General features: G+C 37.1%; 1 protein-coding gene across 3 annotated transcripts in view; it reads right to left on the bottom strand.

Annotated features, from left to right (window-relative positions):
* LOC149835605 (protein KAKU4-like) overlaps window positions 1-20,850 on the bottom strand; it is a 55,935-nt gene extending 35,085 nt beyond the window's left edge. For 2 of the 3 annotated variants that reach the window (XM_090008617.1, XM_090008619.1), the window contains exons 1-3: window positions 20,476-20,850; window positions 14,605-14,651; window positions 14,123-14,238 (exon numbers count right to left, since the gene is read on the bottom strand). In XM_090008617.1, the coding sequence (XP_089864743.1) occupies window positions 14,123-14,238; window positions 14,605-14,651; window positions 20,476-20,764 (452 nt within the window). In that variant the 5' untranslated portion in view covers window positions 20,765-20,850. The remainder of the gene's footprint in view (window positions 1-14,122; window positions 14,239-14,604; window positions 14,652-20,475) is intronic. The other variant, XM_090008618.1, reaches the window with a different exon arrangement.
* Window positions 20,851-25,863: the final 5,013 nt, after the last annotated feature.

Here is a 25,863-nt window from a genome sequence, read left to right as displayed (position 1 = left end):
TAAAACTACCTTAGCTAATGAACAATCCAAGCTCAGACTGATTGATATCTCATTTAATTATGAGTCAAGCACAAGCCAGCACATGTTCTCTTCAAGAGCTCAACAAACTGTTTAAAGCAAGGTTGGAAGTATCATATGGGTCGCACCCAAAATAAGATATGTATCGTATCATAAAAAATCATAATTTTTTAATAAATAATTTTAAAAAATTCCAAAAAAAACATGAAAAATCAGAAAAAACTAGCAAAAATTCTAAAAAAATATAACACATGAAACAATGATAAATTGCATAAAATACAACCAGAAAATCACATATCAAGCATTTGTCACTATGGGTTGCATAAGACAGCATCAAACATCAACTATCTCACAAGAATAATGCAAAATATTAAATATCTTGCAATTAACAAAACCCTAAACCTTTTTTTCCTTGATATGGTTTTCCAATGCGGTAGCCCACATCAAGTAGTTGCTTTCGTTGAGCTTGTAGGAGATAACAAAAGCAGATTCTCTTTCACCCATGTATGAGATAAGCTTGAGGTTGAAGAACCAAGCATGAAGACCACCACCACAAAGAGAGCACACTCAAGATGATTTTCACCACTACAAGAACCAAAGGCTCTAATACCACGAAATGAAGTGAATAACAATCACAATGAAACACCACCAAGGGACTACAATAGATCACAAACACACAAAGACCACTATTGGGTCAAATACAATCTCACAAACGGAATCGCACAAGAACTCAAATCTCACAAGAATACAATGGAAACTGAATATTTTCTATAGCACCACAATTATGCTTATAAAAAGCATAACCTTACGAGGTAGTGTGGCTATGTTTATAGAGCCACAAATACAATGGGAGCAGTCCAATGACTAGTTGGACTGCCTCCCAATAGTCACTTTGACTAAAATACAAAAAAAACATAAAAATAGATAAAAACCAAAAAAAAGACTATACAGTCCTTATTGGACTATATTTATTACAAGACATAAATGACCAAAAATACCCCTGATATATGTATATTGCATAAATATATGTATATTGTATAAATATATGTATATCAGATATATACAAGGTATTTTAACACACCAAGTATAAAAATAAATATTATTTCAAATATGCTTAAGACAACATTAGACAAAGAGGAGGCCAACAGCCCCTTTTATACACGAGAGGGTTCATTGGGGAGCTCCCAATATAGACGATGGGAGCTCCCCAACGGTCACATTTGTGACCGTTGGAGAGCCCCTAGCTATTTGGGGAGTTTATAAATATAAAAAAATAAAAAGAAACCCCAAAACTGCCGATCCCTATTATCCCTATTACATGTACAACATGACTAAAATACCCCTGGTCAAATACCCAAATTACAAGACCCTATATATATATTAACATAACACTCATTCCTGATATCTAATCCGGTTTTCGTTTTAGAGTTTGAAAAATATAATTTGGGATTATGGCGAGGTTCTTGAATTACTTTGTCAGTTGTCACCATCATTAATTCAGCCTCCCTTCAAATGAGAGTTGGGCTTTGATTTAAAAAGGCAAGTGATGTGTGCTTTAAAATACTGAGGTTATGGATCGACATGCAAATGCCAATTGATTTGCATGTTTGTAAACTTCTTTCAATGCTTTGGTAAATTTTGCACATAAGGTTTTTTTGTCATAACATTGTGGGAAATGGCACTTTTTTCTTCTCACAGTTCTTAGTCTGTTTGAGTGTCATAATTATGTCTAGGATTGTCAAGCCAACCCAAAGCCCAAGTCTGGTTTATTCGAGCTCGGCTCGGGCTCGGGCTGGAGTTAAGCTTGAACTAGTTCAAACTTGGCTCCATTGAGCTCAAGCTATGCATGAGCATGGCTTGTGAAGTTGAATCCAGTTGATCAAATAAAAAAGCTTTTTCTCCCTTCATTAGATGCAAAGAAGGAGATTGGTTGATAGGTGTTTCCATTACCCAAGAATTAGTTTTATGTAAAAAAACTGCAAGTAAATTGCATATATTTAAATAATTAATTTTTTAATTATACGTATTGTATGATACTATCATTACTATAAAGAATATTGATATGATACGCACTCGTAACCCAATACGATTGTGTATCGTAGCTGTATCGTACCCAAGGTTGTAAGTAGCGTATCGTTACCCGTATCAGTCGACCCAATAGTAACACCGTATCGTAAACGTATCATAAATTTTTAATAAAAAAATCCCAAAAAATAAAGAAAAATCAGAAAATTTTAGTAAAAATTAAAAAAAAAAATCATATCACAGGAAATAATGATGAATTGCACAAACTACATACATAAAATCACATATGAAGCATTTATCTCTATTACATACCACAAGAGTCATACTTTCATATTACATAAACAAAAACATCTCATAAGAACAAGTTTTTTTTAATAAAACATGATACATTAATAATCATAATCATCTTCACTATCTTCTTCTTCTTCTTCTTCTTCTCCTTCTTCGACATCCAAAAAGAGAAAAAGCTCCTAATAGAGCCTTTAGCTCTACCTCCTGGTTCTCCTCTCGATGAACTCCCTCATCCTCCTATTCTTTCTGTTCTTTATCTTCTTTTTGTGCTCGCAACACTACTATTGGCACCAGCCACACCTTTTCCCTTCGCTATAGAACTTCCTACTTTTGATCATATGCTATGGGTTGTAGGATCAGAAGTAGGAAGATCATCTTCGTAATACACATCCTCTGAAGGCTATGCATGTCTCATTTATGCCTCATTCATCTCTCTTTCTTGTCCTTTTCCTCTCAGATCATCAAATAATTGTTGGCATTGCCATTTTACGACATCTAACAATTTTCTTGATGTGCATTATTGCGCATTATGATGTGTCCCGACTAAATGATGCTTCAACCAAGAGATACCACTCAAAAAACTATTTTGACAATAGTTGCATTTGATTCTTAATCGGTTTCCACTTACTTGAGTGCACCATTTAGTCGAGATGATTACTTTACCATATGTTAAGTCCGAGCTATGTCACACGGACTTGGCTAGGGAGGTGCCGCACCCGAGTCGACACGCCCCAACACGGGTACGGACACGGGTGCGGCTTAGGACACGGCCTGGACTCGGTCAACGAATCGAGGCCGAGTCCGTCCTCATTTTGGACTCGGTCAATGTTGACCGAGTCTATATTTGTCTATTTTAGGGTGAAAAAACTTTAAAATTTGATTTTTTATATATTTTTTTAAATATATATATATATATATATATATATAAAGAGACTATTGTGCACAGTGCACAATCACAGTAACAGTCACAATGACTGTGCATAGTCACAGTGACTGTGTTGTGTTGTGCAGTCACTGTTGTGCTGTGCACGATGACTGTGCTGTGCACTGTGCACGGTGATTATGTTGTGCACTATGCACGGTGACTGTGTTGTGCACAGTCACAGTGACTGTGTTGTGCTGTGCACAGTCACACACTTTTTTTAAATAAATAAATAATATATATATATAGCTGAGTCCCCGTGTCCAAACTTTTTAAAATTGCGCCGCACCCGTGTCGAACCCGCACCCATGTGACATAGAGCCCGAGTTTCATATTGCAGACTTCTTCACCAAAGCTCTTTCTCTACCACGTTTTTGTATCTTCTTAACAAACTTTCAGTGATCTCACCATAAGTTTGAGAGAGTGTTAAAATACCTTGTATATATCTAATATATGTATATTTATATAATATATGAATATCAAGGACATTTTGGTCGTTTCATGTCTTGTAATAAATATAATCCAATAGGAACTGTATAGTCTTTTTTTGGTTTTTATCTATTTTTCTATTTTTTTATTTTAGTCAAAATGATTGTTGACTGCCTTCCTCTATCGTATGTGTGGATGTAAGGTTATGCTTTTTATAAGCATAATTATGGTGTTATAGAAATTATTCATTTTTCATTGTGTTCTTATGAGATTGAGTTTTTGTGTGATTCCGTTTGTGAGATTGTATTTGACCCAATAGTGGTCTTTATGTGTTTGTGATCTCCAGTAGTCCCTTGGTGGTGTTTCCTTGTGATTGTTATTCACGTCAATATGACCATAGAGTTGTTGGGGCTCTCCAACAGTCACAAATGTGACCGTTCGAGGGCTCCCAATGTCTATATTGGGAGCTCCCCCATGAACCCTATTGTGTATAAAAGGGGTTGTTGGCCTCCTCTTTGTCTAATGGTTTTTGAAATAATATTTATTTTTATACTTGGTGTTCTTCCTTTCTTTTGAGAGGTTTATGTATTTGGCCTCTTGTGGCTTTGGTGTATTTGGCCCATAAGTGGCATTTGTATTTGTGTATGCAAATTTATAGCCGCCTTTAGGCATTGTTGTAGTGCATTTGTTGTTTCATTACATGGTATCAAAGCCCAAAGTTCTTGAAGGCATGTGGACTCAAAGAAAAGGTGTATTGAAGGAGGGTGTTGGAAGCTCGAAACATGCAAAGAATCCTACAACATATCTACATCAACTTGGAGTGTAAAGCCCCATGTAAAAAAAATCAATCAAAAAAATGGACTCGGTTGGATCCAGATCCGACCCGGATCCATACCCAGGTCACACCACCCCCACCCCCTGTATGCCTTTAAATAGACATACGAGGAGGGTTTCCTCTTTCACAAAAGAGGAAACCCTCCCTCCCTGACACAGTCTCTCTCGACAACCCCCCCCCCCCCCCACACACACACACTTCTCTCTCTCCCTGACATTGACCCCACCTCTTAGTCCCTGGTCTCTCTCTTCTTCTGTCCTCCTCAGTTCGCCGGAGGGACACCCGACGCCGATGACCCCTAGCATGCCCTCCCTCACTCGCTCTCTCTCTCTTGTCCCCTTCTGTCTTCCTCAGTTCACCGGAGGGACGGCCGACGCCGACAACCCCCCGTCTGGCGACTCCTTTTTCAAGTAACCCCTGACTCCCCTCTCTTTCCTTTGTTGTCTTCATCCTCTTCTATTTTCTTCTTCTTCTACTTCATCGTCTTCGTCTTCTTCTTTTTCGACAGGACGGCAAGGGTTTTGCCCCTGCCACCTGCTACTTCTACCTGCACCTGTTGCCTGGGTTTTCACGGCTAGCAAGGGCAAAGCCCCTGCCGCCCTTTGCATTCTTGGCCGGCAAGGGGAAAACCCCTGCCACCCTTGCATTTCCGACAGGCAAGGACAAAGCCCATGCCCCCACCTCGTTGTCTCCCTCTTCTTTTTTGCAGTGGAGGGGGCGAGCCCCTCCCTGCCGCCTGTGACGAAACAATCGGCAGGAGCCTTTGACCCTTGCCTCATACTTTTTGGCAGGTCGGCAGGGGCTTTGCCCCTACCGCCTGGCTATTTACCGGCAGGCAAGGGACGAGCCCCTGCCCCCTCCCTGTTTTCCCTTTTACGCAAAGGGAGGGGTCGAGCCCCTCCCTGCTCTTGTTAGGGCCCGAGGTCAGGTTTGGCCTATTAGCCGAGCCCACCCCTCACCTTTGGGCTATTGTAGGTAGGACCGACCTCGGCTTAACAGTCGAGCCCACCCTCGCCCTTGTATTTTTTCTTCGAGCTTTGTTCATATATTCATGCTTTGCTCTTTTGCAGCTCGCACGATGGATCCCACTCGCGCCCCGCGGCCCGAGCCCTTCGTTACTTACACACGAAGGCAAGCGCAATCCCGAGACTCCCCAAGGTAAGGGAAAGTTGTGCAATGAACTTTAGGCGAACTGAACTAAGTTAAAACACTTAAAATGCAAATTAAAATAATTAAACATATATATATATATATATATTATAGTAGTACGCTTTTAAACTCAAGGATGCAGTTTTACGATCCTTGTCCTTATTACTTTCTGTCATTTACTTTTCGCCACCGCGCTTTAGTGTACAGGTTGATTTCCTTTACATATTTATTTAGCTTGATACGCGATTTCACGTATCAAGCATTGTTTTCTGTCATTTACTTTCGTCGTCGCGCTTTAGTGCACTTATGCATTTGTTTAGCTGAAGTACGGTTTCGTACCTCATGCATTACTTGTGCATTTACTTTGCTTATGCATTTACTGTTGTCCCGTTTATTTGGCTGAGGTACGGTTTCGTACTTCGCACACCGCTTACGAATTCTCGCACCCAATGCGTGTCTTCGCACTTTAAGGATTGTTAGCATCTTGTTGTCGCACTGCCTTGTGCACAGGCTCATATTTCCTTGCTAACTTACACATGTGTAAGTTTAAGACTGGAGCATAATCTATTTCGCGCGTTTGTTTTAAAATGACACATGTATTTCGATTTTAAAAAAAGGGATTCCTAGAGCGAATCCGTGTTCCAAATGCGTAGTCTTGATGTGTTGGTTTTGAAAGTCTTTGTTGTTGCAAGTTTGCAACCCAGTCTCCCGAATTGACATATTTGGGAGAGAGGTTTTTACTACCTTTGTTTGTGTATCCGATACGACTCGGATAACCTTGGTTTATGGGTACGAACATGTGTTTGGGCGGGATTCTTTTGAGAAGCCTGCATCCTGTTTATCGAAACTAGTATCGAGTCATGCGCTGCATACGGATACTATGATAAACGGATGAGAGATGAGTGGCAATCTCATAGCGTGCAAATAGCACAAATGTTGTACTTCGGTTTCGAAAGATAAAACATATCAAAGGAGTTTTTGCATTACATTACATCTTTGTGAAATTTAGTGTTGGGGTTTCCTTTTCTGAAACCTATACCCCTTTCGTCATAGCGTACTCGTAGACATGCATGCAGGTCATGTCAGTACTACGAAGATCGGATAAGACGATCATGTGACCTCGAATCGTGCTAATGGCACAATGTTGTAATCACATAAATATTGATAACTCGCCTTCACAGGCAAGATGCTCGAGTTGGGTCGAAAAGACCAGAGCATGCAGAATGAGTCTTCAGTTAAATAAAACCTGAAGCACTCATTCGACCAGTTGTTTCCTGTCAAAAGAGAGGATGGGATGGTACAAAAACTCGGATGGACGGGTTGTTAACAACCACCCATCGGGCAATGACTCGGTATCCTTAGTTATCGAAGTTAGGGGACGGGACTACTAGAGATTATCCCAGAGTTACCGGAAGCGCCTAGGCGCATGGGGAAGTGTGCTTCCCCGAAGTGTGTTTCGGAAGCGCGAAACGTTGCGCTTCCGAAACATGCAGAAAAGCACACTTTTTTTGGAGAAGCGTGCTTCCCAAAAATGGGAAGTGTGCTTCCCCACGCTTTCCCATCTATGTCACACGAACTCGGCTCCAAGGTCGACGCACCCGCGTCGACACGCACCGACACAGGTGCGGCTTGGACTCGGTCAACTCGACCCTGGGTCGGTCAACGCACCCAGGGTCATTTTGGTCCATTTTTTGGATTTTTTTTTTCAAATTTTATGGGCTACAGAATTTAAAAAAATTCTTGGGGGAAGGGGGGGGGGCTGCACAGTCACAGACTGTGACAGTGTTGTGTCTTTGCATTTTTTTTTAAATATATATATATATATAGCAGAGTCCCGTGTCCAAAAATTTTAAAATCGCGTTGCACCCGTGTCGCACCCGCACCCATGAGACATAGTTCCCCATTTTTTCATTTTTTTTTCGCTTCTGGTTCGCTTCCGAGACGGTTCATAATTTTCTTCTAAGTCATCCCACGCTTTCCGCTTCCTAAATTTTTTAAAGTGCCTCACTTCCCGCTCCCGCTTCCCCGACTGGTAACTCTGGATTATCCTAAGTGGTAGATCCCACAGACTTCTGCAGAAGTAGAATGCATTCGTTGTCTACGTATGCCTTTTGGAAACCCTCTTTCGATCACCGACCGTCCCCTTAGAAGCAAACTCAACTAGCTATTCGGGGTATTTGAAAATACATGGCATAATAGACCCCCGAACTAGTCTCAGTTGTTTCTACAATTCGTGTCTTGCACGTACCTGCAGACCAGCTAAGTATAAAAACAAAAGTTATCTTGTTCACTTCTTGTTTGTTGTGTACTGTTTTTTTTTAATTGATGCTTGTGCTAATTGTAGCATTTTACTTATGTTGATGAACTGCTTATATAGTTTTTTACTTGTATAAGCTACTAAGCATGATAGAATTAAATGCACACTTAATTCTGTTCTATATCGTCTTATTTATGCACCTACTAGTTTTTCGTGAAACTGACCTATTTCATGGTACAAGTGACGAATAGGTTGCGATACAGGCGATGACACGATTGCGAGACGGTTCGAAATCCCACTGTATCTGCTAGCAGCTCACGTCCTGGACTTTTGGTTTTTAGCAAGGGTTTTCCTCAGGAAATCCTAATTCTGTACAACTTAAAGTTATCTCTACAAATGGCTTATTAAAATGTTTGCAAGTTATATGTGTTGGAAATATGGATTTTTACGCTAACGCGCCCAAGGTTGTCAACTTGTCTTTCATCTTGCAAAAAATAAAAATCGTTTTCGTTGATTTGCTAAACAAAACTCTGATAAGAAAAGAATTTTTCAGTCTTTTAAACTTTTTAGAAAGGTTTATAAGTTTGAAATTTCGGGGCGTTACATGGAGTACCACCTCTTCTTATCTATCTCATTCTCACTCTTACCACTTTCTCTTTTTCTTCTCTACTATAGCCGATAGAGAAATTGTAATGGTTGTTCCCATCAAATTTGATAGAAAAAACTACAATATGTGGGTTATAAGAGAATACTTTTGGGAAAAGAAACGCGGCAATTTGTTGATGGTTCCGCATTAGAACCACAACCCATTCTCATAAAAATAGTTATTGGAGAAAATGGTGAATCCAAGGAAGAGTCTTAAGGGAATTGATAGAAAAAATGCTATGATCCAATACAAAAAAACCTATAAAGAGTGAGAAGTAGGTCATGCCAAAGTACTCTCCTTCATGGGTAGTATGCTTTAGGAACTATATTCCGACATACTTGAATTTGAAAGAGCCGATGAGGCTTGAAAATATGTTAAACAAATATATACCCAAAAAAGATATGGCTCATAAGTGGGATCTCAAGGATAAAATACATAATTGCAAACAAGGTGACAAAACCGTGAGGGAATACTATAGTACCCTCAAAAGGATTTGGGATCTATTAGCAAAACTTTAGCCTATATGGGAAACTCCTAATGATGCTCAAGAATGAAAGAAATGCAAACATGAGGAACAATTGTTTTAATTCTTTAGAGGTCTTAGATTGGATTTTACATAAATTTGGGTCAATATTATTTACAGGAAAAAACCTCTTCCTTTACATGAAGTCTTGTCTCAAGTAGGTATGGAAGAGACAATATTAAGATCTATGTCTAATTCTAAGGAAATAAAGGATAATGTGTTGGTCGTCTCAAGACCGAGTGTCAATACAAATGTTTATAAACCACCACATTTTTCAAAACCTTACTATGGGAAGTCTAGATATAGTGACAAGAAGAAAAAAACTATATTGACTTCTCATAATTGTGAAGAATCTGGTATTGTCCCAAATTCAAAGGAAGAGAAGACAAAAAGGTGACATATGTGAGAGTGTCTCACCAAGAAAGAAGTGGGACCAATGAAGATTCAAAATCTATTGGAACTATGTTCTCTTAAATCATGGAAGCCATTCATCCACTAATCAAGAACTCATCTTCCTCTCTTTCCGGTATCGCGGTCTCTACCTCCCGGTAAGGTTTCTTTTTTTTCGGATTTTGAAGCCTCATTTCATATGACTCCACATTCCTCTTTACTTTTCGAGTGTTGCACTAATTCAACACAAAGTAATGTTTTTACCGCTGATGGATCCGCTCTTAGCATAAAAAGCATTTAAAATTCTTAAAGTACTTCAAAATTCTTTATTTCAAAAGTTGACTTATCCCAAAACTAAATTTAAATATTTTTTCTGTTTCACAAATTACCAACCATGGGTGTAGTATCTCTTTCTCATCCAAAAAGTGTTTTGTGCAGGATCTCCATTCTGGAAAGTAGATTGGGGAAGGACATAAAGAATGAAACATTTACTACATGGATTGTCTTCTTCTTCAAAAAAGCAATATTTGTTATAATGTTCAAAATGTAAACTTAGCTTTATGGCATCAAAGATTGGGACATCCTAGTTTATCAAAATTATCTCATGTATTCAATTTGAACAAATTTTGTAATAAAAAATTCTATTGTGAGGATTGTGTTTTTGGCAAAATGAAGGTTTTTTTCTTTTCGAAAAGAATCTTCTTCTCTACTAAACCATTTGAATTAGTGCACTCGGATGTATGGGGACCTTCTCCCATTTTATCTAAATGTAGTTTTTCATATTATGTGATATTTGTTGATGATTATACAAGATTCTCATGGATATACTTCCTTAGGCACAAAAATGAGGCTTTTAAGAACTTTAAAAAATATCATAACCTTATCAAAAATCAATTTAAAACCAAATTTTTTAACTTCTGCTCTGACTCTAGAAAATTTAAGTCAAATGATTTCAAAACTTATTTTGAAAATAATAGAATTATTCACCAAAGATCATGTGCATATACTCCTCAACAAAACGGATTAGTTGAGAGAAAACATAGGCACATAATTGAAACTACTAGAACTCTTCTAATTCTAAGAGATGTTCCAAAACATTTTTAGGCTAAAGCCTATTTGACGGTTATATATCGCATCAAACTTTCATCATCTAAGCTTCAAAACATTTCTTCTTATGAGAAACCTTTTAAAATCTCTCCTGACTATCTTAGACTAAGACCTTTTGGATGTAAGTGCTTTGTTCTCTCTAACAAAAATGACACTCTCTCCTAAAGTCATATTATGTGTTTTTTTATATGGGGAGACTCAAAAAGGGTTTAGATGTTTTGATTTTGAGAAGGACAAACTATATATATCCAGGAATGTTTATTTTCTGGAAAATAAAAGTTTTTTTCAAAGTGTGCCTAAGAAAGACCAAGTATTTTGTTTTACTTGAATTATTACATAAAAGTGGGGATGATTCTCTCCTTGAGAATGATAGAAATGAAGAGTCTCAATCAAATCAGGATGGTGAAAATGTTGAAACTGAAGGACCTAGCAAAATTCAATATAGAAGATGTGAAAATGGTAGTCAACCAAATGCTTTAGAAAGATACTCCACCTTAGAAAATTAACAGTCTGAAGGAGACAGATCATATAGGATTTCTAGACCTCCTGATAGATTTGTTTTATATGAATCTTTTTCACTACAATATAGGGTTTGTCTAGCTAAAATTCTGTCCAATTTTGAACTTGCCATATATAAACAAGCAAAGGAATATATCGAATGGATAAAAGCTATGAATGAAGAATTATAGGCACTTAAAAAATCTATGACTTGGGAAATATCTGACTTGCGTAAAGGTATGAAAATTATAGGTTGTAGATGGGTGTATAAAGCAAAGTTGTCAGTCGAGGAAGCGAGAGCACGAAGCAATTCGGGAAGCAAAAGCGGGAAGCAAGGCACTTCCACAATTTTAGAAAGCGGGAAGCACAGGACGATAGAAGTGAACCAAGAATCGTCTCGAAAGCGAGAAGAGAAGTGAACCGGTAGCGACCTAGGAAGCGAGGGAGAAGCGAAAAAGAGAAAAAAGAAAAAAAACAAGATGGAAAAAAAAAAGAGAAAATATGCTTCCCATTAATGGGAAAGCGTGCTTCCCCTAAATGAAAAGTGTGCTTCCCAATTTTTTTTAGCGCTTCTCAACACATTTCGGAAGCGCCATGTTCCGCGCTTAATGCGCTTCGAGGAAGTACACTTCCTTTGGTCCTATAGCGCTTCTGGTAACCCTAGTATAAAGTCAAAATTAAGATTGATGGGACCGTAGAAAGAAACAAGGTCAGGTTAATTGCCAAAGGGTATGCACAAGAATACAAGATAGACTATGATAAGACATTCGCACCAGTAGATACGATGATTTCAATTAAAATCCTTATTGTTGTTTCGGCTGTTAAAATTTGGCCTATCTACCAAATGGATGTAAAAAATGCATTTTTAAATAGAGAGTTAAAAGTAGAAGTTTATATGCATTCACCTCATGGATATGAAGTCCCTTCTGGTAAGGTGCCTCGATTGAGAAAGGCTCTTTATGGTTTGAAATAGGCACCAAAAACCTGGTATGACTGCTTCAGTTACGTTGTATTGAAGCTTGGTTTAAAATCTTATTACGCTGATACTGCCATGTTTACTAAGAAATATGATGTAAAGATTGTTATTTTTCTCCTTTATTTTGATGATATGATCATTACAGGTGAAAACAAACAGAACATAAAGTATATTAAATGTATTCTTAAAAAATATTTTGAAATGACTGATCTTGGATTTCTTACATTTTCTCTAGGAATTGAGGTTGCTTACTCTCCCAGGGGATATTTGTTATGTCAAACCAAGTTTCCTAGTGATATCAATGACAGTTCAGGCATTACTTATGAAAAAATGGTGGACACACCTGAAGTTATTAATGCCAAGATGAAGATTGATGATGGGACACCTCTGGATGATCCTACTCTGTATCGTCAAATGATTGGCGTCCTGACTTATTTAACTATTGCTACGGCTAATATTGTGCATGCAGATCATACTACTAGTCAATTCCAACATTCTCCCACCACAGTTCACATGAGTGTTGATGGTGTCGTGGATGTGCAAGAAACAACAGAAAGTATCATTATCATCTACTGAGGTTGAGTACCGTGCAATGACCACTACAACATCAGATATCATTTGGTTGCGAAAATTACTTGATGACATGAGCGTTCATCTTTGAGACACCCTCCAGACTCTGTTGTGATAATCAAAGTGCAATATACATAGTTGGCAAATATACATTTCATGAAAGAACCAAACATATAAAAATAGATTGCCACTATGTGCGTGAAGAATTCTTGAGGCAGACCATCACCCTACCATATGTCACTTCTGAGTATCAACGTGACTTATTCACCAAGGCGCTTTTGTCACCTCGATTTCATTTTCTTCTTGACAAATTTTCAGTGAACACACCAGAAGTTTGAGGGGGGTGTTAAAATGTATTCTCTCTCTCTCTCTCTCTCTCTCTCTATATATATATATATATATATATATATATGTATATATATTGGGTCTTGTAATTCGGGTATTTGACCGGGGTATTTTGGTTATTTTATACATGTAATAGGGATAATAGGGATCGACAATTTTGGGGTTTCTTTTTATTTTTTTATATTTGTGAATTCCCCAAATAGCTAGGGGTTCTATGGTCAATATGACCATAGAGCTGTTGGGGCTCTCCAACGGTTGTGACCACCAATGAACCCTCGTGTATAAAAGGGGTTGTTAGTCTCCTCTTTGTCTAATGCTTTCTTAAGCATATTTGAAATAATATTTATTTTTATACTTGGTGTTCTTTCTCTCTTTTGAGAGGTTTATGTATTTGGCCTCTTGTGGCTTTGGTGTATTTGGCCCATAAGTGGTATTTGTATTTGTGTGTGCACATTTGTAGCCTCTTTGAGGCACTGTTGTAGTGCACTTGTTGTTTCATTACACGTTACATCTAAAAGTACAGTGTGAACAACATTTTCAACTTATCCAAAAGAAGCATGAAAAGAATTCCAGATTGATGATTCAATCATAAGATGACATTTTTATTCTGACACATGATTTTCCAAAACTTTTCTTTACTAATAAACTAAGAATTGCAGCAAAGAAAGGCACTTCTCACACAGTCAAATGACCAACTATTCATACTTTAACTGTGGGTTTTGTGAGCCTTCACAATGTAACCTAAGCAATTTGCTCAGCAGAGAGCATATAAGTACAAATCTCTAGAACTTTGCAATTTTAAAGATGGTTAAAAAGGAGGAAATGAAAACAATGATTAGCTTTAAGCATTTTAGAAAATGCCTGAAAAGTTCCATGGTCATCTCAACCCTTAACAAAACAACCTGACATACAAAACAGTCCCCTCAAAAGGCAATAAGGATGCATGACGTAACTCCAGCAACAGATTTCATTCAGAAGGGTCACAAGCAAAGAACATAGCAAGCGAACTCAAAGGAAGTTGATAATTAAGAGACATGGAAAAATCCTGAATGAGGATGCATATCAGACTTGGAGATTCAAATATGGCAAATGACACAAACATAAAAACAACGTAAACATATGATTTATATGATGAAGTTACCTGGAAAAAGTTTCTTGCCGAAGTAACTTCTCAATAGCAAGTTTTGCTTCACTCTTTTGTTTAACTGGCTCCAATATTGTTCCAGGATTCTCATTTATTTCTGACATCGCTGGATTCTGTAACTTTTTAAATGGTAGAGTCAATAACTACAAAGTTGTTCTGAATTCCATTTCACACATTAGAAAGTGTCCCCACCATGTGCACACATGATCAACTAATTTGGATGTAATTCTAGTATTTGAAATTTGGATGCCTACTGATATGTTAATCACATTTTTTCAGAAATAGAGAAATTAATTGCGAGGTACAATTATTGTAATTTCACAATACAGGAGCTTTCTCCAAGTGTCACTAGAAATGAACAACCAATCTGAAACCACCATGTGACAACACCATACACATTTTTCACATCTTTCACTACTAGTTCAATTGAACAATAAGGAATATACGAGTCCGAAAATCCATGGGGATATTCATGTTACCTGCTTGGATTCTTGAGGCACTGTTGCAATAATATCCTCATCATCTTCTGAAAAAACATTGCAAAGTGTTAGATGGTTCAATCTTTAGTATAAAGATAAGAAAAGTTACCATTTAAGTACACAAAAATACGTTATGATACATATCGTTACTTCTTAGAAAACCGATATGATACAGACTCGTATTGCGATACAAGTGTATTGTATCTGTACAATACAGGCATGTATAGTGCAGTATCGTACGATATAGGGTGTGTTGTACGATACAGCGTCGGCGCATTTTAAAAAGAGCCAAAAAGTAATTTCACGGTTTTGGGTTTTAGACCTCTTGAGTGCTGACTCCTTTGTGTAGAGGACATTAGAGAGGTATCGACGCATCCTAGGAAACATGAGAGTCGATCTGTGGGCAAGAGAGAGGGCTTTTGCGATTTCATCAAGATTACATTTCCACTATTTTTTCACTCAAAAAGTGGGTTAAGATAAAAAAAATCTATTTTTTTATTTTTATTGAGTTTTTATTTTTGGAGAAGATGACATCAGATGATCCTGGATGGCAATGAGGCACTCGAGTAATGAGTAAAAACTTATTAAAATTAGAGTGCGACTATTGTCATAATGTTTTTTCAGGTGGTATCTCTCGGTTGAAGCATTATTTAGCCGGGACACGTCAGAATGTTGCCCCCTGCATGTGAAGGAATTTGTCGGATGTCGTGAAATGGCAATGTCAACAATTACTAACTAGTTTGAGAGAAAAAAGACAAGAAAAAAATATGAGGCATAAATAAGGTATGCGGAGCCCTGGGAGGGCGAATATAAGCTCCCTACTTCTGATCCTACAAATCCTAGCATAGCATCAAAAATAAGAAGGTCTGCTGAGAAGGAGAAAGGTGTGTCTGGCACTAGTAGTAGTAGTATTGCAGGCACAAAAAAAAGAGTAAGAGAGAATTCTTTGAGAGGAGATAAAGCCAGAGGCTCTATTATGAGCTTTTTCCCTCCTAGAACTACCGTTGGGTGCAACCTAACATTCGTACTGCTATGATTCCTCAACATTTGGTCGTGCAGGCGAATGTCACGATTGGAAGATGGGTTTTTGGTGTTTGCATTCCTCTTAATGCAGTAAATTCTTTTCATTTTCAAGTCATGGCAAATTGCATAACCAGTATTGGGCCTAGATATAAAATGCCTTCATATAATGTTTTGAGAGGAAAAAATTTAGATACTAATATGAATGAAGTTAAGGCATATTGTAATGAGATGAGACAATCATAGAGAGAAACTAAGTGTAGCATCATGGCAGATAGGCGAACAGATAGAAAGTCAAGGACCTTAATTAATTTCTTTATCTATTGCCCCAAAAGAACTATGTTTTTGAAGTCAATTGATCTCTCTGATACGCCCAATATAATAGTTATATTGCTTTTATCAAGTTGTGGAAGAGGTTCAACCTCAAAACATTGTTCAATTCATTACTGATAATGCATCAAATTATAGGGTAGCATGTAAAGAATTGACAGAAAATTATAGGTTATTCTTTGGGACCTCATGTGTTGCCCATTGCATAGACCTCATGCTTGAGGACATCGGCAGTATGGATAAGATACAACATACAATTGAATACTGCCAAGAAATTATTAAATTTATTTATAATCATGCAAGGGTTTTGAGCCTCATGAGAAAGTATCATAATGGTGTTGAGTTGATTCGTAGTGCAATTACTAGATTTGCTACTAGTTTTTTGACATTGTAAAGTCTAGTAAATAATAGAAGTCCACTAAAAAAATGTTTTTATCAGATGAATGGAATGCATATCTTTATTCGGAAAAAAGAAAGACAAGAGAAATTATAGATATTGTATTTGGAAGTGAATTCTAGGATTCATGCATTAAATTATTGAGAATAATTATACCTTTGATGAAGGTGTTTTGATTTGTTGACAGCGAAGACATACCAACTATAGGTTATATCTATGAGGCCATGGATAAGGCAAAAGAGGTTATTAGAGATAATTTGAATGGGAAAAAAATTGTACTTGCCTATATGCAACATCATTGATCATAGTTGACTTGCCAACTTCATCAACTTCTTCATATTGTAACATATTATTTAAATCATGCATTTAGATATTTCCTTATATTTAAAATGGATAGGGAAGTCAACAAGGGTCTTTTGGATTGCATTGAAAGGTTGAACCTTGATTATAGCATTTAAGATCGGATTCATAAGGAAATGAAAATTTATGACAACGCATTGTATGATATGGGGAGACCTGCAGCAGTGTAAAACTGTACCACGATGCGTCCAAGTAATTTATTTTATTTATTTCAATTTTAATTTTATATTATTATTTAGTTGTGATATTTTGTATCATATCAATTGTTGTGTTATTTATTTCTTATTTTTTTCAGACATGTGGTGCACCAGGTTTGGAAGTGATGTTCCAAACTTGAGAGCTTTTGTCACTCATGTTCTAAGTCAAACATGTAGTGCAAGTGGATGCAAAATAAATTAGAGAGTCTTTGAGCAAATACATACAAAACGAAGAAATAGATTGAAGCACAAAGGGCTCAATGACCTCATGTGCGTTAAAGTTTATTTGTCATATTTATGTGTTTATTTAATATTTTTTTATGTATACAAAACCCAACTAATTATAATTTCTTATATCATCTTTTGTGCATTTCATCATTTTTTGTGTGCTTTTTCTGATTTTTTTAGAATTTTTATTTTTTTTTTAAATTTACAATTTTTTACGATACGATATGATACATATCTTATTTTGGGCCCGACTGATACCGGTTACGATACAATACTTACAACCTTGTGTAAAAATATTATACACATAATTATTTCAAGGCTACCTGAAGTAATTCCAAAAATAGCCAATTTTAATAGTACACCTGCAACTTGCAACTCCTCCATCTCATAGGCATGCATGCAATATTATACAGCAATTACATATTATTTCTTGGTGTGCTACATCGTATCATGAAACTTAAACATTGCCATCTCAAATTTGCATCATTATTTTGTACCTTGGTTATTTAAGATGCTCATTGCTAACCAACTAGGCACCTAAGCAACGTAGGGGCAGGGCCTGCATAGTCCCATGCACCTAGTCATTGGTCCAGACTAGGTGCACCGACTAGGCCGACCATCCAATGTTTAGTCAGCACTCACCTAGGTGGCAAAGGTATATATGCCCTTTTTGGGGGTTTTAATTTGAAGAGGGGAGTGGGCATAAAGTCCAAATACAAACCCAGCGAGTCGACTTGGGCATCGAACAAATTGACTCAACTCGCCTTCTTAGTAGGCCATCGATCCACCCCAATCATGAGTCTCAGCTTGCCTCCTTGCTAGACCAACCCCAATCCTGGTTGAACCACGATCAGTTCAGACTTAGTCAGGAATCACCCACACGACGATACAAGTGAATTTTTTAGAATTTTTCTTATTATTTTAAATTATTTATACTTTTTTTAGTTTTTAAAAATCTTTACAATTTTTATGATGTGCAATACTTATTTTTAACATTTTTAATATGAGTTACTATACATATTTTACAACCTTCAATGCGGGTCCCACCATTTCTCACTGCCTCCTTTTGCCAACATTTGGATCACGCCTCCCCTCGTGTTAAAACTCATTCTCATCCCACCTCCACACTGGCAACAATGTGGGCCCCATGAAAGGGAAAGGGCATTGATCCTTAGTGTGAAACAAATAGACCTTAAAGATTCCTCGAGGGAAAAATAGAGATGTTGCCTATGCTATGCGTAATATGTGGAGTGAAAGTATCAATGTGATTTCATAGTCACTTAGCTACATGAAGAACATGAGCCATATGGCAGAATGGGGAGACTTGGGATGCAGAAGGTCATAGCATGAGTGATTTGGCACATCTGGACATAAAGGAAGACTTGGAGAGAAATTATGGATCTTAACCTACCATGAACCATTCATTCTAGGTTCAGTGAGCATGCCTAGGAAATGTGGGAGCCACATAGTAAAACATTGAATTTCCTATTGTTCAGTCGTCATTGGTTTCTCAAAATAAATCAAGATATAGCTGCCATCAAAGTTGGGTATATAGAATCAATCAAACTAACCAAATGGATAATTCCAATCAAAGTAGTCTGATGCCCGACTTGGTCCATTAGTCTGTGATCCATGCACTAAACTCACTAACCAATGGGCTAGAACCATCTCTATTGGTGAGAAGACAGATTGCAAATAGCCTCAAGGCTCTGAACAAAGGATTATTGTGGTCCACACTGAGGTATTGACTGTGATTCTTAAACACCATACACAGGTCGATAGATCCTCTAAATTGGAACATCTCTTATATGGATACTACATGTTATGGTTGACCAAGCCTAATTTTAATTGTTTTGTTCTGGATATCAAGCTAAGAGAAAAGTAGTTAACTAGAAAAAGTTTGTTTAATATAGTTACAGTTCATGAAAGCAATATATCATTCATAACTTTTTGAAATTCATAGAGAGGTTCTTTAGCCGGAATGACATTACTTTCCATTCATGAATTCCAAAAGGAGTTAGTAAACACAGTCTTGTGCCTATCATCTTTTATTTGAATTTGCGAAAATCTGGACATAATATCACATTTTTTAATATAATTTTGATCTTTGAATTCTTCTGATTAAACTTCAGTTAAGATATTGATATGTTTTAGAATGAAGTTAGGAATTTTTTAATTTATTGCTAATTTGGGAACCCTTGGTCTAACGAGCATAACAAAGCAGTGATGAGAACAAAGAAAAAGGTTAAAACTTAAACTTGCCTTAATATTGTAGATCAAGATGCTTTTAAGATTGTAGAAATTGATGCCACTGATTATAGATACGGAGGAACCTTGAAACAAAAACCGAAAGAAAACTACTTCAAAACAAATATAACCAGTAAATTTTACATCAAAATTGTGGAACAATGCCCGAAAAACATTTGCAATTATATAAGTAATATCAAAATTTTACAGAGAAGTACTTGAGAAGACTTTTTCCTTAACAGACTAACAGTAGAATTCAAAGATGCCAAATACGTTTTGCAAAAAAACAAATAAATAAATTAAAAGAAAAACGATAGAGAAAGAAAATTCTTGCTCAGGAGCAAATTTGTTCTAGTAACCAAGCAATTCTATACACCTTCTCACTTCCAAGTAGAGCATACAACAGGTGAAAATAATTCTCTTCCCAATGTTTTGACCTCATGGATTTTTGCAAGAAAATGTCAGCAGGAAAGGGTAAAGCAATGGCGTTGGTTTCCCGTTCCAAGAGAATAACCTACAATATCCACTTCCATCAATGGCCCTAGATGTTCCTCACTATACACCATGATCTTCTCATTTCCAATACTGCTCTCTTATAAGCATTACACTGAATAAGCAAAAGTTGAATTGCGTCGTTCAGCAAGGTCTTCAATAATCAGATAGTAAGCATCGTGGGCAAAAGAAAACCAAAACCCGAATGGTCACTACAGGTACTAAAAGAGATCAGTACGCCAAAAATGCGAAGGAAGCGAGCAACAACTAATTTACGATACAAACTAAAATTCCTGCCGACGCCAGCCCAAATAAGCGTAACGAAGAAAAACGGACGTCTATGGTTTGAGTTCGCATCTCATTGGTCTAGCAGACAGAGAAAAAAAATAACTGACTACACCAAACTATAAAAAACCCTAAAAACTACAGCTAGAATCCCCAAATCATCGTTCCACAATCAAAACCAGACTATTTTTTAAACAAACACAAGACACTCATCCACAAAGCCCAAACAAAAACACCGAAACCCAATATTGAGTCCAACTACACACAAACCACCCAAAAAAATCAGAAAAATTAAAAGGGAAGAGCACAACTAACCAAGTTCCGGTTCACTATCTCCACCCGACGCCGACGACGACGAAGATGACGGAGAATCCCCCCTCCCGAGCACCGAAGAGATCAACCTCCCGGCGCTGCTAGCGATGAGCCTCGACGCCGGAGCGAGCAGCGCGAAGAACCAGTTAGGGTTCCGCGGCTCCGGGGTGGAAGCGTGCGGATCGGGGCGGCGGTAGGGGGAGGAGGCCGCCGGAGAGCGGCGGCGCCGCTGCCGGAGGGCCTTCCCCCCCGATCCTCCCTCCGGCCGACCTGCCCTAGAAGCCGTCGGCATGACGGAAAAATTTCCACAGAGAGAAAGAGAGGAAGTCTCAAAAGGGACGGATTCAGCGAGAACAAAGAGAGGAAAACGAAAATCGATTCCAGAGGAGCCAACGCGCCGTTTTAAATGTTCTAAAATATTTTTTATTTTTGTCATAGAATAAAGTTCTTGTCTTTTCATACGGAGATGCAGCTTATGAAAAAAAAAATGGGAGTAAATTATCCGCGGTGGATAAATAGCAAAAGCAGTTGGGCGGGAGTCACGTGCGGGCCAGCACGCCCACAAATGCTGATAGAATAGTTGGAGCACAGATGCTTCTCTGTACGTGTGTGTGTGTGTGTTTGTTTGGACGCGTTCCGAGTGCTAATGATTGGTCTTCCCAGTTTAGCGCCGGGAGCATGTGTGTAGCAATTAATCACCAAATACGGCAAATAGCGGGATTGTTTGTCATTTCAAACGGTCAGTATATTTTGAAAATAACGTAATTTGGTCCTCAAATGATTGAGATTTTACGAGCGTGTTCAGGTTATATATATATATATATATAACATTTTATATATATAACATTTTATATATTTTACATACTTTTATGATCTGAGGTCATTTCTTATGTGGTGCAGCTCTCCTACTGCTGGCCGTCTATCTTGGCATTTCTCCAGATAAGACACTGCACACATCTCAAGAATTACCAAAACGAGTCAATGCACGCTTATGTTGCATGTAATGTGAATGTTAGAGCTCCCATGATCTTGTGCGCCCAACAGTTGTTCAGTTTCCTAATGGTGTTAGTCCACCCTAGTCTCCTAATCAAGATGATAAATCCATGGTCATAGCTTTCAAGGAAAGGGATATTGGCAAGGAATTTAACCAACTCAAGGAAGCTATGTAAGTAAGGCAACGTCATTGGGGATCATTCTCAAAGGAAAGAAATTGGTAAACTTGGGTCTTAAGCAAAGAGGTCGACCAGCTCGAGGACATGATTTTAGTAAGATGAGGATTGATGAAAATATTACTAAACAAGGCAATTGTAATTCACATATGAAAGTGTAATCTCTTTGGGCATTACTTCTCTCGTGATCAATTCATCTATATCTATACATAGGTTTCTTGTGGGTGTAGGTTCTTTGTGAACCAAACCATGTAAATTGTGTGTGCTCTATGTGTTTTGCATCTTCTCAGCCATAATTGGATTTGTTGTCATCAACTATGTCGTCTTCCCGTTCATCATCCAACATGCAAAGCTCGGATTCATTGCCTATGTCTCCCTCAATAGGTAATATTCATCATCTTCTCCTTGTCAAGTTGTGTTCAAATAATTATTTATTATGGGAACCATAATTCATTCTCGTATTAGTTTTATTTGATATGATGGGTTTTGTGGATGGATCAAAACCACTGCCACCAATGTTCAAGGAGAAATCGTCTGAAAGTGGCAGAGGTCGTGTAGTCAGTTAGTTTTGTGAAAAGCATGGTTACGTATCGAAGCAATGCTACAATTTATCTAAGTATGCTCAAAAACCTGTTGAAAAATTTTACCTTAGTGGGTTAGGCACCTGAGATTGAACCAGTGAACTCGGAGGCATGCATAAACGTGTTGTCTTTCAAGCGATTGTAGCCCCACTTAAGATCAAGTCCTTGATGTAATAGATATTCATACAACTATGCTTTTAGGATACAACTGAGCTTTCGTCTTCTCGTAAATGATTGGACCATGCCCTGCACTAGGTGAGCCCAATAACCTCGACACAGACCACCTTGAACAACCTTTTGACTAGGGTTGAATCAGATATGGATCTTGAGTTTGGATTGGATTCTAAAAGTAACTGTGTTAGGATCCAAATTACAACTAGATATGGGTTTGGTCAACAAACAAATCTAGATCCTACATAGGGATCTAAATTATAACAGATCTAGATCCTGAATAGAGATCCAAACTATAACGAATCTAGATCCTAAATAGGGATCCAAACTATAATAGAATCTTGATCCTTAATAGGGATCCAAACTATAATTAGATATGGATCTTAGGATTGGATCTGAAACCAATTCTAGAGCTGAACCACAACTAGATCTACATTTGAACTGAGGCTAGATCTGAGCTAAACCAGATATGGATCTCTGCCTGAATTTGGGTCTAACCTAGGAGAGAGAGAGAGGCACCAAAATTAGAGAGAGAAAGAGAAATTTTATCAACTCGATATAGAGAGGAGAGAGCAATGAGGGGTGAGAAATTAGAAGGGAGAACTCAGTTTATATAGGCCTCAGCCCACCAACCATCATAATGGCCAATAAGGGAGCCTAAACGGCTAGTCATAATGGGTTTGGGTTGGCCAAACGGCTAGCTAAAAAGACCCAAATAGCTAACAAGGGAGGGGCACCCAAAATGGACCAAAAAGACAGAAACAGGGTTTAAAATGAACCTATTAGGTACAAGACCATCCAAGATAGGATTAGAAGTCAACGGTCGACATGGCTAGGCGGTTATGGACCATTTGGACTCTTAATGCTCATGCAAAAACCTTGAGCAATATCCAAAACAGATCTAAATAAGATAAAAAAAATCCAAGAAGGTTTGAAAGCAAATTCAAAGTCCATTTAATGGTTGGTCAAAGGTCAAAACATATACTTGAGGATTAAAATTGTCCCAAGTATTAAAGTCAAAGACAAGACCAAACCAAACCGGGTCTCGGTTCGAGTATGAGTTTTATCTGAAACCACAAACCCAAATTCAAATATAAATATTGTTTGTGATCCAAGATCCAATGTTTGTTCAAGCCCAAAATATAATGTTGTTAAGGGTTATGCCCTCTAAGGCACTACCCTCCTATATAAGGACAAAAAAATTTCTCAAAACTTTCAATATGGGATTGAACTTTTGTAGGGAACCCTATACCTACATACTTACAAAAAAATGAAAAGATGGAGGTTATACTTAGGCAGTTTTGTGCCAAAAATCCAACAATCCTCTACGTGGATCAAAATTATAAGAAGAGGACTCAAGAGGTTGTTAGCAAAGATTCAGTGTATAGGTGAAGGCACATTTTGGGTTTGAATCTCCACGTTAATGCTATTTAGTCTTAGTCAATTTGAAACCTCAATAGTGTTAGCTTTGAATTAAGAATCCTAATTGGCCTTCCAAACACTGTAACACACACTTTCACTTTAGGTGGTAATAGTGTGTCTACCAATATATAGACGCTTCACATTAAGGGTCTTGTAGTACATCTGAGTTTCACGAGTGCTCAAGAGACATAGTTCAAATCTCATAGAATGTGACCCCCACCTTCACACTCAGATAGGTAAGTCCATAAAGGGTGTATGTAAACCTGTTTGAAGCACCCCAACCATAAGGCCTATGGATCATATTAAGAGTTTAATTCAAACTTAATCTCCGTACACAGGTTTCAAGCACCTAACATCAAGAATCAAAAAATTATTAAGTGTTTGATCCAATCACTCAGAGATTTTTTCTTCTCATTGAACCACTTGACATGGTTTAACCCATTATCATGTGGTTGGGTTTCCATCAATGATGATTACTTTTATAGACTTTAACAACATTTTCCTCGATGTCTTAAATATGATATCTCGAGAAAGTCTCTTTGTCAACAGATCCGCTACGTTTTGACAAGATTTTACATATTCAATTGAGATTACTCCTTGCTTGAGTAAACTATTCAGATAATTGTTCTTTAGACCGATATGTCTATATTTTTAAGTATAAATATTATTTTTCTCTTTGTATATAGATGCTTGACTATCGCAGCATATAGCTATCCAAGGTACTAGCTTATCTTATAATGGTATATTAATTAAGAGATTATTTAGTCACTCACCTTCTATACTAGTCGGTGCTAGTGCTATCAACTTTGCTTCCATTGTAGAATGTGTTATCACAATTTGTTGTTGAATCCTTAAGCAATTGCTCTAGATCCAAGGGCAAATATCCATCCACCTGTGGATAATAATTTATTGAAATCAGGATTTCAATTTGCAACATTGTACCCTTCACATACAATAGCTTCGCTTTTATAAAATATTTTATATTTTAGAGTTTCTCTCAAGTACTTTAGGACTCGATATATTGCATCCCAATACTCTTGTCATGGATTACTCGTATATCAACTCAACTTGCTCATGTTGAAAGTTATGTCGTGTTTAGTTATATTCATAACATATATGATACTGCCAATAATACTTGCATACTCCAATTAAGATATGCTTCTTTTAGTATCAATTGATAGCTTAACACTAGGATCAATTATAGTAGCAATGAGCTTACAATCATAATGATTATATTTTTCAATATAGTGGGATTGAGTTAATGCATAACCACTTTCATGTCTAATCAGTTTAATACCAAGTATAACATCAGTTAATCGCATGTCTTTCATGTTAAATTTAGATGAAAGAAAACTTTTGATATTATTTATGCATTATACATTATTACTCATGATCAGTATATCATCCACATAGAGACAAATAATTATAACATTACTATCTTCTACTTTACTATATATGTATTTATCAAAGTCATGAATTCTAAAATCATATGAAATGATTACTTCATCAAATTTCTCATACCATTGTTTTGATGATTGTTTTAAATCATACAATGACCTTAACAATTTGCAAACTTTCATTTTCTTGACTTGGTGTGATATAACCTTTAGGTTGTTTTATATAAAAAAAATTTAAAACACCATTCAAAAAAGCAGTTTTGACATATATTTGATGAATTTAAAAAATATAAATTGATGCCAAAGCAACCATAGTTTTAATAGATGCAATCATACTTACATGAGCATAGGTGTCAAAATAATCAAGTCCAGCTTTTTTTTTTAAACCTTAAACTACTAGTCTAGCTTTAATTTTTTTAATAAAGCTATCAGTTTGAAGTTTTCTTTTAAAAATTTATTTGCATCCCAAAGGTTTAAAAACAAGGGGTAAATCAATCAAAATCTAAGTTTTATTTTCCATGATATAATATAATTCACTCTCTATAGCTTCCTTTCAAGAAGAAGCATTAGGAGATATCATAGCTTCCAAAAAAGAAATTGGGTTTCTGTCTATCATGTAGAGATAAAAATAAGGACTAAAGTCTTTTGGTT

The sequence above is a fragment of the Nuphar pumila genome, chromosome 6 (genome assembly GCF_984573655.1).
Source record: "Nuphar pumila chromosome 6, dmNupPumi1.hap1.1, whole genome shotgun sequence".
In the NCBI taxonomy this organism is placed as follows: domain Eukaryota; kingdom Viridiplantae; phylum Streptophyta; class Magnoliopsida; order Nymphaeales; family Nymphaeaceae; genus Nuphar; species Nuphar pumila.
The sequence above is the reverse complement of the archived record's forward strand: the minus strand, read 5'-3'. Positions and strand labels throughout refer to the sequence as shown.